This window comes from Ranitomeya variabilis, chromosome 3, assembly GCF_051348905.1.
Source record: "Ranitomeya variabilis isolate aRanVar5 chromosome 3, aRanVar5.hap1, whole genome shotgun sequence".
Lineage (NCBI taxonomy): Eukaryota > Metazoa > Chordata > Amphibia > Anura > Dendrobatidae > Ranitomeya > Ranitomeya variabilis.
In genome coordinates, this window is record NC_135234.1 from 626,003,490 (window position 1) to 626,020,270 (window position 16,781).

General features: G+C 45.4%; 1 protein-coding gene across 2 annotated transcripts in view; it reads left to right on the forward strand.

The window, feature by feature from the left end:
- Positions 1 to 16,781, forward strand: part of DRC2 (dynein regulatory complex subunit 2) — a 79,962-nt gene that overhangs the window by 48,300 nt on the left and 14,881 nt on the right. For both annotated transcript variants that reach the window (XM_077297470.1, XM_077297469.1), the window contains exons 7-8: positions 604 to 822; positions 10,203 to 10,355. In XM_077297470.1, the coding sequence (XP_077153585.1) occupies positions 604 to 822; positions 10,203 to 10,355 (372 nt within the window). The remainder of the gene's footprint in view (positions 1 to 603; positions 823 to 10,202; positions 10,356 to 16,781) is intronic.

Here is a 16,781-nt window from a genome sequence, read left to right on the forward strand (position 1 = left end):
ACAGCTATGGGGCAATTCTGAACGGTGCAGAGCACTATATGGCACAGCTATGGGGCAATAATGAACGGTGCAGAGCACTATATGGCACAGCTATGGGGCAATAATGAACGGTGCAGAGCACTATATGGCACAGCTTTCTATGGTACAGCTGTGGGGCAATAATGAATGGTGCAGAGCACTTTATGGCACAGCTATGGGGCCATAATGAACGGTATGGAGCATCTATTTTTATTTTTGAAATTCACCGGTAGCTGCTGCATTTTCCACCCTAGGCTTATACTCGAGTCAATAAGTTTTCCCAGTTTTTTGTGGCAAAATTAGGGGGGGGTCGGCTTATACTCGGGTCGGCTTATACTCGAGTATATACGGTATATTTTTTTAGGAAAACTGTAATTTTGGGTGACTTTAGTTTCCCTCCTACTGCTGTGTATATCAGTAAGTCTCCGGCAGCCAATCGCACAGGTATAAGAGCAGTACTGGATGATCAACATAGCGGATATACTGTATATGTAATAGAGCAGAAAATGACATTTTCCCATGACGGATATATGCATCAAGTAGTGCTAAGGAGTTACAGTACTGATTACTCTTTCTTTTATATAGGAAAAAATAACAACCTTGAGGAATAAGGTTGCAACTCATGCTCGTGCAAGTGATGAGCAGAATCGGCAACTGCGGGAGAATAAGGAGGTGGTGCACAAGCAGTTCCAGAAGCTAAAAGGCCAGATGAACCAGGCAAGAACTGCGGAGCATAGCCGTCTCACCACTCTGACTGTTCAGAGCAATGCAGCGCTCAAGGAACTGAGCAGGATTATAGAGAAGGTATCACCACATGTACTAATATAAATCTACGTGGGGTTTATAGGGTCTGTGCATACACTATGTGACTCACTGACAGCAGTTTCTACAAGGTGCATTACCCCATTACCTCCTAAGGACAAGGTCAATTTGGCTTTTAGTGGTTTTTGGAACAACTCTTTAATGACCGAATATTTTTTTTGTTGCGTTCCAGGAGCATTTTTCTTTTCATCAACATAACTATGTGAGGGCTTTGGTTTTTGTAACATGAGTTGTATTTGTCGGAAGCACCTTTTTGGAATGCATATACTTTACTAACGTTTTATTAACTCTTTATGGGGAGCAATAGTTTTTTTTTCGTTTTTTTTTTATCATTTAAATTTTATGCTATTTATGTGCAACACAGATTCAGAATAATCAACATCAATCGCCATTTTAATCCATGGCGGTGTAGTGTGTTCCTAACGGTAATGTTTGAGACTGTGGTCCCAGCTCTCTTCAGGTGATTGACCAGGTCGGGGCTGATTCCTGCCTTTTCTCAGAATCATCCTTACTCCATGAGGCGAGATCTTGAATGGAGCACCAGACTGAGGAAGATTGACAGTCATCTTGTGTTTCTTCCATTTTCTAATAATTGTGCCAACACTTGTCTTCTCACCAAGCTGTTTTTCTATTGTCCTGTAGCCCATCGCAACTTAGTGCATGTTTACAATTTTGTCCCTGGTGTCCTTAGGCTACTTTCACACATCAGGTTTTTTGCATCAGGCACAATACGGCGAATGTTGGAAAAACCGGATCCGGCGCAGGTTGTGAAAAACTGATGCGACGGATCCGTTTTTTTGATGGATCCGGCTAGCATATCTAGATTATTGGATAAAAAAAATTTGGAGCATGCTCAGTTTAAAAAAACGGAATCCGGCGCCGGAATCGGTCATTTTCCGGATCCGGCACCTTCCGGCTCCCATAGGCTTCCATTTGAGCAAACAGCCGGAAGTGCCGGATCCGGCGCTTCCGGCTTTTTCGCCGGAGACAAAAAACGTTGCTATGGACGTTTTTTCCAGAAACCGGAAACGGCAGATTTGCAGGATTCGGCACTGATGCAAGTCTATGGGAAAAAAACTGGATCCGGCGGCAACATTCGCCGTATCCGTTTTTTTGAAATTTAGCCGGATTTAGCCTGACAGCGAAAACCTGATGTGTGAAAGTAGCCTTAGACAGCTCTTTGGTCTTGACCATGGTGGAGAGGTTGGAGTGTGATTGATTGCGGACAGGTGTATTTTATACAGTAACGAGTTCAAACAGGTGCAATTAATACAGGTAATAAGTGCAGAGAAGGAGGGCTTCTTAAAGAAAAACAGGTCTGTGAGAGCCAGAATTCTTGCTGGTTGGTAGGTGATCAAATACTTACTTTGAGCAATAAAAAGCAAATTAATTACGTAAAAATAACACAATGTGATTTTCTGGTTTTTATTTTTAGATTCCGCCTCTCACATTTGAAGTGTACCTACGACAAAAATTACAGACATCTCAATTCTTTGTAGGAGGGAAACCTTATTTTCCCCAATGTATGAGGGTTTATATTTTTTATATTTTCTGTAATGAACTGTAGTTTTTATTGGGATAAATACAACTTTTTAATTATATTTTGTGAAGCTGGATGAAGAAAAATGATAAACCTGTAATTTCTTTTTTGCGGTATTCACCATAAGTGTTAGTTTTATAGTTTAGGTCATTATAGATCAAGCGACTCTTTGGATGTCCACTTGTTATTGGATTGTGTTTTTTTTGGTCATATATATAGATAGATAGGTAGGTAGGTAAGTAGGTAGATAGATAGATAGATATATATTGTAGCATTTCGCCTACTACGTGTCTTGGGGGACACTCGCTTGGCACCCGATTAACGCACTCAGGCACGGTTTTCTTACAAAAACACAGTCTCTTAGGTTTATTTCACAACATTATAAAACACATCCTCAGGAACTTGGTAATTAGCAACAGCCTGAACACCGTCTGTACATATTCAGCTTTACCACAGTCCCTCACTGACCCCGGTCAGCATGACACACGGACCCCTGTCTGTTACCTGTTGGCGACCTTCACAGGTTCCCGGATGCCTCTTATCCTCAGAGGTGTCCCATACAGTGGCGTAAACACAGTGTCTCTTTCTTTCTTTCTCTCTGACTCCGGTCAGTATAACACGGATCCCTTTCCGTTACCTGTTGGTGCCGCACAGGTTCTCGGATACCTCTCTTCCTCAGAGATATCCCACAGACGTTCTCACTGACCCCGGTCAGTATAACACGGTTATCAGACCGTTCAACACACTGGCATGTGCCAGGTCCAAAGCCCCACCACGTGTTCTTCAGGGAGACGACACTCCCAACACATAGGCTCTCCAGGACCTTCCAGCACAGACCATTCAGGTCCACACTCAGAGACCATGTGACCAGACCTCAGTCACATTATATGGTTGTAACCACTCCCCTAGATGGGAGTGTGTTTGGCTAGTTTGACCCGCCCATCTCTCAGAACTAGCCCTGCCAGCCTCCCTAGTTAAACAACACAATTTACTTGTAGGACTACAGGTTCCAGAACATCCTTACTTCAGGCTGACAGACAGGCTTCTGCGACACACATACCGGCCATTCACAATAATGCCGGACTTTGACTCATCACCACGGTTATATCTGTGATTGCCATACATTCCTATGGCCTCAATACGCCTCCATGCGCACTCTGGGAAGCCTATACAGCGCTCCCTACCTGTAACAGGGGTCACTACACCACAATATATACTGCTCAAAAAAATAAAAGGAACACTAAAATACCACATCCTAGATATCACTGAATTAAATATTTCAGTTGCAAATCTGTATTCATTACATAGTGGAATGTGTTGAGAACAATAAAACATAAAAATGATCAATGTAAATCAAAATGAATATTCAATGGAGGTCTGTATTTGGAATGATACTCAAAATCAAAGTGGAAAATCAAATTACAGGCTGATCCAACTTCAGTGGAAATGTCTCAACACAAGGAAATGATGGTCAGTAGTGTGTGTGGCCTCCAAGTGCCTGTATGACCTCCCGAAAATGCCTGGCCATGCTCCTGATGAGGCGGCAGAGGGATCTCCTCCCAGACCTGGACTAAAGCATCCGCCAACTCCTGGACAGTCTGTGGTGCACTGTGACGTTTGTGGATGGTGCGAGACATGATGTCCCAGATGTGTTCCATCAGATTCAGGTCCGGGGAAGGGGCGGGCCAGTCCATAGCTTCAATGCCTTCATCTTGCAGGAACTGCTGACACACTCCAGACACATGAGGTCTGGCATTTTCCTGCATTAGGAGGAACTCAGGGCCAACTGCACCAGCATATGGTCTCACAAGGGGTCTGAGGATCTCATCTCGGTACCTAATGGCAGTCAGGCTACCTCTGGCAAGCACATGGAGGGCTGTGCGGCCCTCCAAAGAAATGCTACCGACACCATTACTAACCCACTGCCAAACCGGTCATTCTGAAGGATGTTGCAGGCAGCAGATCGCTCTCCACGGCGTCTCCAGACTCTGTCACGTCTGTCACATGTGCTCAGTGTGAACGTGCTTTCATCTGTGAAGAGCACAGGGCGCTAGTGGCGAATTTGCCAATCCTGGTGTTTTGTGGCAAATGCCAAGCGTCCTGCACGGTGTTGGACTGTGAGCACAACCCCTATCTGTGGACGTCGGGCACTCAGACCATCCTCATGGAGTCGGTTTCTAACCATTTGTGCAGACACATGCACATTTGTGGCCTGCTGGAGGTCATTTTGCAGGGCTCTGGAAGTGCTCCACCTGTTCCTCCTTGCACAAAGGCTGAGGTAGCGGTCCTGCTTCTGGGTTGTTGCCCGCCTACAGCCCCCTCCACGTCTCCTGGTGTACTGGCCTATCTCCTGGTAGTGCCTCCAGCCTCTGGAAACTACGCTGACAGACACAGCAAACGTTCTTGCCACAGCTCGCATTGATGTGCCATCCTGGATGAGCTGCACTACCTGAGCCACTTGTGCGGGTTGTAGAGTCTGTCTCATGCTACCACGAGTGTGAAAGCACAACCAACATTCAAAAGTGACCAAAACATCAGCCAGAAAGCATTGGTACTGAGATGTGGTCTGTGGTCCCCACCTGCAGAACCACTCCTTTATTGAGTGTGTCTTGATAATTGCCAATAATTTCCATCTGTTGTCTATTCCATTTGTACAACAGCATGTGAAATTGATTGTCAAACAATGTTGCTTCCTAAGTGGACAGTTTCATTTCACAGAAGTTTGATTTACTTGGAGCTATATTCTGCTGTAGTGTTCACTTTATTTTTTTGAGCAGTGTATATATATACAGTACAGACCAAAAGTTTGGACACACCTTCTCATTTAAAGATTTTTCTGTATTTTCATGAGTATGAAAATTGTAAATTCATACTGAAGGAATCAAAACTATGAATTAACACATGTGGTATTATATACTTAACAAAAAAGTGTGAAACAACCCAAATTATGTCTTATATTCTAGGTTCTTCAAAGTAGCCACCTTTTGCTTTGATGACTGCTTTTCACACTCTTGACATTCTCTTGATGAGCTTCAAGAGGTAGTCACCGGGAATGGTCTTCCAACAATCTTGAAGGAGTTCCCAGAGATGCTTAGCACTTGTTGGCCCTTTTGCCTTCACTCTGCGGTCTAGCTCACCCCAAACCATCTCGATTGGGTTCAGGACTGGTGACTGTGGAGGGCAGGTCATCTGGCGTAGCACCCCATCACTCTCCTTCTTGGTCAAATAGCCCTTACACAGCCTGGAGGTGTGTTTGGAGTCATTGTCCTGTTCAAAAATAAATGATGGTCCAACTAAATGTAAACGGGATGGAATAGCATGCCGCTGCAAGATGCTGTGGTAGCCATGCTGGTTCAGTATGCCTTCAATTTTGAATAAATCCCCAACAGTGTCACCAGCAAAGCACACCCACACCATCACACCTCCTCCTCCATGCTTCACGGTGGGAACCAGGCATGTAGAGTCCATTGTTCACCTTTTCTGCTTCGCACAAAGACACGGTGGTTGGAACTAAAGATCTCAAATTTGGACTCATCAGACCAAAGCACAGATTTCCACTGGTCTAATGTCCATTCCTTGTGTTCTTTAGCCCAAACAAGTCTCTTCTGCTTGTTGCCTGTCCTTAGCAGTGGTTTCCTAGCAGCTATTTTACCATGAAGGTCTGCTGCACAAAGTCTCCTCTTTACAGTTGTTGTAGAGATGTGTCTGCTGATAGAACTCTGTGTGGCATTGACCTGGTCTCTAATCTGAGCTGCTGTTAAACTGCGATTTCTGAGGCTGGCGACTCATATAAACTTATCCTCAGAAGCAGAGGTGACTCTTGGTCTTCCTTTCCTGGGGTGGTCCTCATGTGAGCCAGTTTCTTTGTAGCGCTTGATGGTTTTTGCCACTGCACTTGGGGACACTTTCAAAGTTTTCCCAATTTTTCAGACTGACTGACCTTCATTTCTTAAAGTAATGATGGCCACTCATTTTTCTTTACTTAGCTGCTTTTTTCTTGCCATAATACAAATTCTAACAGTCTATTCAGTAGGACTATCAGCTGTGTATCCACCAGACTTCTGCACAACACAACTGATGGTCCCAACCCCATTTATAAGGCAAGAAATCCCACTTATTAAACCTGACAGGGCACACCTGTGAAGTGAAGACTATTTCCGGTGACAACCTCTTGAAGCTCATGAAGAGAATGCCAAGAGTGTGCAAAGCAGTCATCAAAGTAAAAGGTGGCTACTTTGAAGAACCTAGAATATAAGACATAATTTCAGTTGTTTCACACTTTTTTGTTAAGTATATAATTCCACATGTGTTAATTCATAGTTTTGATGCCTTCAGTGTGAATGTACAATGACCATAGTCATGAAAATACAGAAAAACCTTTAAATGAGAAGGTGTGTCCAAACTTTTGGTCTGTACTGTATATATATATATATATATATATATATATATATATATATATATATATATATATATATATATCTATAATTGTCTAAGGGGTACTTCCGTCTTTCTGTCTGCAACTTCCGTCACGGAAATCCCGTGTCGCTGATTGGTCTCGCCAGTTGCCTGTCATGGCTGCCGCGACCAATCAGCGATGGGCACAGTCCGATTAGTCCCTTCCTACTCCCCTGCAGTCACTGCCCAGCGCCCGCATACTCCCCTCCAGTCACCGCAAACACGTGGTTAATACCAGCGGTAACGGACCGCATTATGGCGTGGGTAATGCACTCCATTACCGTTGCTATTAACCCTGTGTGTCCCCAACTTTTTACTATTGATGCTCCCTATGCGGCATCAATAGTAAAAAGATGTAATGTTAAAAATAATTAAAAAATAAAAAAACGGCTATTCTCACCTTCCATCGTAGGACGATGCGCTCACGCCCACCGCCATCTTCCGTTCCCAGAGATGCATTGCGAAATTACCCAGAAGACTTAGCGGTCTCGCGAGACCGCTAAGTCTTCTGGGTAATTTCGCAATGCATCTTGGGAACAGAAGATGGCGGCAGCTGCGCGCGCATTGCCAGGACTTCGCTGGATCCCTGCGGGTGAGTATATAACTATTTTTTATTTTAATTATGTTTTTTAACAGGGATATGGTGCCCACACTGCTAAATACTATGAGGGCTGTGTTATATACTACATGGCTGCTAGATACTGTGTGGGCTGTGCTATGTACTATGTGGGCAATGTTACATACTACATGGCTGCTGTATACTGCGTGAGCTGCTGTATACTGCGTGGGCTGCTATATACTGCATGGGCTGCTATATACTGCGTGGTCTGCTATATACTGCGTGGGCTGCTATATACTGCGTGGGCTGCTATATACTGCGTGGGCTGCTATATACTGCGTGGGCTGCATTATACTGCGTGGGCTGCTATATACTGTTTCGGCTGTGTTATACTGCATGGGCTGTTCAAGGCTGTGGGGACTTGAACATATGTTTCGAGCACACCAAAGACACTTGGTTAGCACCCAAGCATGCTCGGATAACACCTTATATGAACACTTACACTCATCATCACTCTGCTTCCTTCCTTCTCAATGATTTTTGTACGTGCTCATTTTATGCTTCAATACAAAAGATAGGATCAGAGTCAGTATATTGCTGGAAAAAAAATTTAATTGATATGACAAAATGGGGTCAAATATTAGCAAGGACCAACTAGGAAAAAAAAAACTGAAAAATAACTTTTAATGCAATTCATATAAAATATATATTAGTATATATGAAACCCTTTAAAAAGGGGACTATTGATTATATCCGGAACAATAATACACAAAAGCTGAAAGTCCCTAATAGGCGCTATAGAGCTGTTCACCTACCTGAACTAGGAGGTTGGCACCCTAAACAGTCGACATGGCGCCCCCCCTCAACATCGGCAGTGCCTAACCACCCTAATGTCCCCTATGCTGAGCAACAATACAATTCTGTCCTCCGCCCTCGACGTCGTCTTCTGGGAAGAAAATGGCAGGCACATGCACAGTCCCCCCTCCGAGATCTGCAGGCTAAGACCCGGCAGCAGTAGGAGATTTTTCCTATTGGTTGATTTTGATCACTGTGATAGACCCTATCACAGTGATCAAAATAAAAAAATAGTAAATCAAACCCCCCTTTATCACCCCCTTAGTTAGATATAAATAATAAGATAAAAAAGTATTTATTTCCATTTTTCCATTAGGGTTAGGGTTGGGGTTAAAGCTAGGGTTAGAGTTGGGGCTAGGGTTGGGGTTATAGCTACGGTTAGGGTTGGGGCTTGAGTTAGGGTTAGGGTCGGGCTAGGGTTAGGGTTGGGGCTATGGTTGTCTTAGGGTTACGGTTGTGATGTGTGGGGGTTACGGTTGTTGTGTTGGGGTTAGGGTTGTGTTGGGGTTATGGTTGGAGTTAGGGTGGTGTTAGAGTTGGGTTTGTGGTTAGCGTTAGGGTTGGGATTAGGATCAGGGGTAAGGCTGTGTTAGGGTTGGAGTTAGAATTGAGGGGTTTCCACTGTTTAGGTGCATCGGGGTTTCCAAACGCGACATTCCAGCCAATTTGGGGTTCAAAAAGTCAAACGGTGCTCTCTCCCTTCTGAGCCCTGCCATGCGGCCAAACAGTGGCTTTCCCCCACATATGATGTATCAGTTGAGGAGAAATTTCACAACAAATGTTATGGTCCATTTTCTCTTGTTACACTTACGAAAATAAAAAAGTTTGGGTCTAAAATAAATTTTTTGTGAAAAAAACAAAATGTTCATTTTTTTCCTTCCACATTGCTTTAATTCTCATGAAGCACCCGAAGGGTTAATAAACTTCTTGAATGTGGTGTTGAGCACCCTGAGGGGTGCAGTTTTTAGAATGGTGTTACTTTGGGGTATTTTCTGTCATATTGACCCCCCAAATTCACTTCAAATGTGAGGTGGTCCCTAAAAAAATGGTTTTGTAAATTTTGTTGGAAAAATGAGAAATCGCTGGTCAACTTTTAACCCTTTTAACGTCCTAACAAAAAAAAAATTTGTTTCCAAAATTGTGCTGATGTAAAGTAGACATGTGGGAAATGTTATTTATTAAGTATTTTGTGCGATATCGCTCTCTGATTTAAAGGCACAAAAATTAAAACTTTGAAAATTGCAACATTTTCAAAATTTTTGCCAAATTTCAGTTTTTTTCATAAATAAACGCAAGTCATATCGAAATTTTTTTACCACTAACATGAAGCACAATATGTCATCAATAAACAACCTCAAAATCAGTGAAATACGTTGATGCGTTCCAGAGTTAAAACCTCATAAAGTGACAGTGGTCAGAATTGTAAAAATTGGCTTGGTCATTAAGTACCAAATTGGCTCTGTCACTAAAGGGTTAAACAGTAGGTCATATTCTGATGATTCATTCCCTTTAAATACTGATTACTAGTGATGAGCGAGTGTACTCGTTGCTCGGGTTTTCCTGAGCACGCTCGGGAGAGCTCCGAGTATTTGTTAGTGCTCAGAGATTTAGTTTTCATTGCGGCAGCTGAATGATTTACAGCTACTAGCCAGGCTGAGTACATGTGGGGGTTGCCTGGTTGCTAGGGATTCCCCACATGTAATCAAGCGGGCTAGTAGCTGTAAATCATTCAGCTTCGCAATGAAAACTAAATCTCCGAGCAGTCATAAATACTCGGAGCTCTCCCGAGCGTTCTCAGGAAAACCAGAGTAACGAGTACACTCGCTCATCACTATTGATTACATATAAATAAAGTACATTTTGTTTTTTAATATCTCTTATAAACTCCCTTAAGTGTAAAAATGGGAATATTGTCTATATAAAATAAGATTTTATTGTTTGCTCCACGAACAGGGAGAGCAGATTCTTCGCTTGGCAGAAATGTGTCGAAAGCTGGAAACTGAGGAAGAGAAAGTGCTGCCATTTTACTCCTCCTCATTAAGTGATGCAGAGAAGGAGGAGGCAGAGAGAGCCAGCATGGAGCAGCCGTCTGAGCAGCTGGCACAGGTGAGCATACCTGGATGCCACAATTTACAAAGCTTTCATTTATTAACGACAACCCTTCCCACATCCATAACTATTGAGCATCTTTAAGGCAGGAGCTGTAGAGAAATGAACATAGACTTTTACATCAAAGAGCATTAGAGAGGTTCTGAGCGAACATCAAAAGGGGCTAAATAGTGTGAGCAGCGCCAATCATACCGCTGTGATACCTCCGCAGCTTAAGGACCACAAGCAGGGCTGACTATGTAGTGATTCTTCTTTAATTCCCAACAAGAAAGGATTGGGCGCACTACATATACAATGTAAAGAAGTTTCTGCGGGTGCGGTGGCAGTGATAAAAAGACTATATCAAAGAAAAAGCATCACTGCAGTGAATCGCACACCTACAAACAGTAAACGACAATATATATAAAATACAAACTGTTTTATTAATAGCTCAAAAAACACATCACAAACAATAAAAACAAAATTAAAAACATATAAGCACCATCAGAGACACACAGGAAAAATGGACCATAGCACAGTGTAATAACGTGACCCAAAACCTGATGGCTTATGGGGTGTAGCGCAGACCTGTATATATAGTATAGAGACAGTGCCCAGAAAAAGGTACAATAAATGATGCCTAAGCAAACAAAAATATATATATTAGGCACAATGGATAGTCCCAAAAAGAAATAGTACCTGAGGGTGAGCGAAAGAAAAAAAAAAAAAGCCAATGGGTCACAAATATGCAATAGTACCACTAGGTCACAGCAGATATCACAGGAAATAAATTCCCATAAACATACAACCTGGTGAGGTGATGCCCCACGCGTATCGCCCGGCGAACCAGGCTTCGTCAGGGAAGATTGTTTTTAATGTTTTTAATTATGTTTTTATTGTTTGTGATGTGTTTTTTGAGCTATTAATAAAACAGTTTGTATTTTATATATATTGTCGTTTACTGTTTGTAGGTGTGCGATTCACTGCAGTGATGCTTTTTCTTTATCTTCTTTAATTCCCAACATAAGCATCTTCATTTTTATTATCAATGAAGATGTATACCGTGACAACTTGCCTGTCCATTAGCTCTCAGGCTTGCCCTCTTCTCGGATAGATGGTTGACACACAAAGCACCTTTCATTCAAACTCAGTAGATTAGGCTCAAACTGGCTGCAACTAACTTTATTATCCTCAGAGACCCGGAAAAGCAAATACAGGAGAAGTGGCTACTAGTGATAAGCGAGTATACTCGTTACTCGGATTTCCCCGAGCACGCTCTGGTGGTCTCCGAGTATTTTGCCGTGCTCGGAGATTTAATTTTTGTCGCTGCAGCTGCATGATTTGCTGCTAGACAGCCTGAATACATGTGGGAATTCCCTAACAAACAGGCAATCCCCACAAGTATTCAGGCTGTCTAGCAGTCGCAAATCATGCAGCTGCGGCAACATAAAGTAAATCTACGAGCACTCCCAAAATACTCGGAGACCACCCGAGCGTGCTCGGGGAAACCCGAGTAACGAGTATACTCGCTCACCACTAGTGTTGAGCATTCCGATACCGCAAGTATCGGGTATCGGCCGATACTTGCGGTATCGGAATTCCGATACCGGGATTCCGATACTTGCCGCGTATCGGATACCGGAATCGGAAGTTCCAAGATTCAAAATGCAGAAATTCAGCCAATGAGAATGATTCCAAGTGTGGGCACATCCTGTTTAGCATGGAGGGCATGAAACTACTGGCAAGGCTGTGATTGGCTGCTGAAATGATGTCATGCTGCAGTTTAAAAGTCGCTGGCGCCATTTTGCGATCACTCTGCTGTGAATTCAGTTAGTGACAGGACGCTGTTTGCTGACTGAGGGACAGTTTAGAGATAGCGATTTGCTTCTTTGTGCTTTCCAAAGGCTAATTTAGCAACCGCTGTGTTCACCTACTATTCACCTTGCTTTTGCCTTGTAGCGCTGTTTTCACAGCGATCTGCAAGGTCTGTGTGTGTGTGTGTGTGTGTGAGTGCAGCCCACTCTCTAGTCTGAGTGCAGCCACATAGGCCATCCATAGCTGGTTGTATTCAGTTCAGGGAGGGTGGTTCATTGCCTCATACTGTTCTTTTTTTTTTTTTTTTTTTTTCAAGTAGTGTAGTCTGCTGCTAATTTATTCAAAAAAATCCTATTAGTGTCTTTCCACCCGTCTCCAGCTAATTTGTGGAAAAACACTACATAGGATAAAGTAGAGGAGGGTTTTTGGGCCTTGCAGCGCCGTTTACGGCTGTCTGCACGGTCTCCGTGTGACTGCAGCTCGCCCTGTAGTCTGTGAGCAGCCATAGCCTGGTTGTCTCCAGCTCAGGGTTGTTCACTGCGTCATACCGCCAAATCAATTTTAATTTTTTTTCAAGTAGTGTAGTCTGCTGCTAATTTATTTAAAAAAATCCTATTAGTGTCTTTCCACCCGTCTCCAGCTAATTTGTGGAAAAACACTACATAGGATAAAGTAGAGGAGGGTTTTTGGGCCTTGCAGCGCCGTTTACGGCTGTCTGCACGGTCTCCGTGTGATTGCAGCTCGCCCTGTAGTCTGTGAGCAGCCATAGCCTGGTTGTCTCCAGCTCAGGGTTGTTCACTGCGTCATACCGCCAAATCAATTTTAATTTTTTTTCAAGTAGTGTAGTCTGCTGCTAATTTATTTAAAAAAATCCTATTAGTGTCTTTCCACCCGTCTCCAGCTAATTTGTGGAAAAACACTACATAGGATAAAGTAGAAGAGGGTTTTTGGGCCTTGCAGCGCCGTTTACGGCTGTCTGCACGGTCTCCGTGTGATTGCAGCTCGCCCTGTAGTCTGTGAGCAGCCATAGCCTGGTTGTCTCCAGCTCAGGGTTGTTCACTGCGTCATACCGCCAAATCAATTTTCTTTTTTTTTCAAGTAGTGTAGGTTGCTGCTAATTTATTTTAAAAAATCCTATTAGTGTCTTTCCACCCGTCTCCAGCTAACTTGTGGAAAAACACTACATAGGATAACGTAGAGGAGGGTTTTTGGGCCTTGCAGCGCCGTTTACGTCTGTCTGCACGGTCTCCGTGTGACTGCAGCTCTATCTGTTGTCAGTTCAGCCCCCAAAAAATAAATAAATAATAAAGTTCACCAAACACACCAGTTACACCACTTTACATTTGTGTAGGCCACATTAGCTCATATTAAAGTCTAGTCCACACTTTAGAAAATTAGTGTTTCTTATACCTGTTAGGAGGAGTTGCTCAGGAATAAGCACACAAATCCGTTAGTACTTTTCTGCTTATCTTTATCAGTCAACCAAGATGAAGAAGGCAGTGAGTAAGGCACGTGGGCGTGGGCGCGGAGCAGGGAGGGGACGTGGGGATTCTGTGCCTGCTGCGGGCACCGGTGACTCATCAGCACCCACTTTCACCAGGCAACAGTCGTTCATGCGCAGCTTTGTGTCAGAGCGCCGTACACCGCTGCTGCGTCAAGAACAAATTGAAGCTGTTGTCGGATGGATGGCAGCTAATGCATCAACTTCCATTAGTGCCACATCCTCTCAGACACAGAGCACTGGAGAGCAGCCATCTGTCTCTTCACCACCTGCCAAATTGCCCAGGCAGACAGAGAGCCCAGGACAGGAGCCGTCTCTACTTCTGTTCTCTGAATCTCTTGGCTTGGAAACAGGGGGCCAGCCAAGCAGCATTGGAGAAATGGAAGAAGAGGCAGGGTGCAGTGATGCCCAACAGCTTTTTCTGTCTTCCTCTGAAGAGGCGGGTGGGCCAGTGGCTCCGGTCACCACATCGCAGGCCGCATCAGCTGATGATGACACTCAGGTGCCACTTACTGGTGCGTGCTCTGCTGCTGAGACTACCCAGGAGGAGCAGTTGGGGGCAGAGGGTAGTGTAGATGATGAGGTCCTCGACCCATCTTGGCGTGAGGGACAGGAAGGTGGTGGGAGCAGCTCTGAGGAAGAGATTCCCCGTACGGCCCAAAGAGGGAGAGGGAGGGGGAAGACTGCGGATCCTGCAGCCTCCGCTTTGGCACCCGTTAGGAGCATGTCTCTTCCAAAAGCCAAAAAGGGCGCTCCCAAGACTTGCAGTGCCTGGTCCTTTTTTGACACAGTTGCAGATGACATTTGCTATGTCAGATGCAAGGTGTGTCATCAAAAAGTCAAAAGAGGGAAAAATGTCAGCAACCTCAATACCTCCAACATGTGGAAACATGTGCGCAACAGGCACCCGGCGGAGTTAGAAAAACACACTGAAGAGGTAGGCCAACCAACAGCGGCAGCTACCACCTCTTCAGCTCGTGTTGCCTCTTCCTCTAGCTCACACGCAGCTGGTTCGGCTTCCTCCCAGGATCGCCGTGGAAGAACCTCTGGCCCTGTTGTCCAGAGACCCGCTGTAATTCCACCCGCAGCACCACTTTCCCAGTCATCCACACACTCCCAGCCCAGTCTACAGCCATCGGTAGTACAGGCATGGGAGAAAAGGCGGCCTTTCTCGTCAAACCACCCACGAGCACAGGCTCTGACTGCAGGCATTGCCAAACTTCTGTCACTGGAAATGCTGTCATTCAGGCTGGTGGAGACTGACAGCTTCCGTGACTTGATGTCATTGGCAGTCCCACAGTACAATGTGCCCAGCCGCTTTTACTTCAGCAGGCAAGCCGTCCCTGCCCTGCACAAGCATGTGGAGGGACACATAAAACACGCGCTACTGAACGCCGTCAGTAGCAAGGTCCACCTCACCACCGATGCGTGGACCAGTCAACATGGACAGGGGCGATACCTTTCCCTCACTGCCCATTGGGTTAATGTCGTTGAGCCGGGTACAAACCGTGCGAGTGGCGCAGGACGTGTCCTGCCCACTCCAAGGATTGCAGGAATCCATTCTGTACGCATTGACTCCTCCTCTTACACCAGTTCCTCAGAATCATCGCTGCAGGAGCCGTCACAGTCCACCTCCACATGGACCCGTGATGAACGTGTACCTGTTACGACCGACATGAGCACAGCCGTGGCCAAACGTCAACAGGCCGTGTTGAAATTAATTTTTTTGGGGAATCGTAGCCACACAGCGCAGGAGCTCTGGAATGCCATCAAGCAGGAGAGCGATGTGTGGTTTGTGCCAGCGAATCTCCAGCCAGGCATGGTAGTGTGTGATAATGGCCGAAATCTGGTGGCAGCTCTGGGCCTCGGCAACCTCACTCACATCCCATGTCTGGCACATGTGCTCAATTTGGTCGTGCAGAGCTTTTTGAGGGACTATCCGGATCTTGATGCACTGCTGCACAAGGTCCGCCTAGAGTGTGCTCACTTGCGGCGTTCCAGCACGGCAAAAGCGCGCATTGCGGCTCTGCAGCGCCGACACCGCCTGCCGGAACATCGCATCATATGTGACCTACCTACCAGGTGGAATTCCACGTTACATATGTTGGAGCGGTTGTGTGAGCAGCAGCAAGCTGTAATGGAGTACCAGCTGCTTCAGGCGCAAAAAAGTCGCAGTCAGCGCCGTACAGACTTCACAACCACAGAGTGGGCCACTATGAATGACGTCTGCCAGGTTTTGCGTCCCTTTGATTATTCCACGCGGATGGCGAGTGCAGATGATGCACTAGTCAGCATGACTGTCCCCCTTATCTGCCTGCTTGAAAAATCACTGCAAGCGCTAAGGGATGATGTTGTGGAAGAGGTGGAGGATGAGGATTCACCATTTCCATCATCTTCTGGACAGTCAGCGCCACGTGGTTCCTCACAAACGCGTAGGCAGGGGACAGTTTGTGAGGAGGATGAGGAGGAGTCAATGGAGGAGGAAGACGTCCGTCCAGAGGAGGGAGTTACCGAATTGTCCAGTACTCAGTGTGTACAGCGAGGGTGGGGTGATGACGAGCAGGCAGAGATCACGCCTCCAGCAGGGGACAGCGTTTCTTGGGCAGTTGGCAGTCTGCAGCACATGGTGGATTACATGCTGCAGTGCCTGAGAAACGACCGCCGCATCGCCCACATTCTCAACATGTCTGATTATTGGGTGTTCACCCTCCTCGATCCTCGCTACCGGGACAACGTAGAAAGCCTCATCACACCGTTGAACCGGGAGCGAAAAATGCGGGAGTACCAAGACACACTGGTGAATTCCATCATCTTCTCCATTCCAACTGAGAGAAGTTCTGCTAGTGCATTCCAAAGCAGCTCAGTGCGTCCAGGCAGTGGTGGAGGCTCTGCACAAAGAGGGAGCAGAAGCAGTGCCTCTGCCCAAGGCAAGACCAGTATGGCCCAACTGTGGCACAGTTTTCTGTGCCCCCCACAAAAGTCTACACCATCACAGACGGCTCCAGTCAGCAGGAGGCAACGGTTCCGTCAGATGGTGACAGACTACATGTCTTGCCCTCTTGCTGTACTCCCAGACGGCTCTTCCCCTTTCAAGTTTTGGGTCTCAAAGCTGGATACATGGCCAGAGC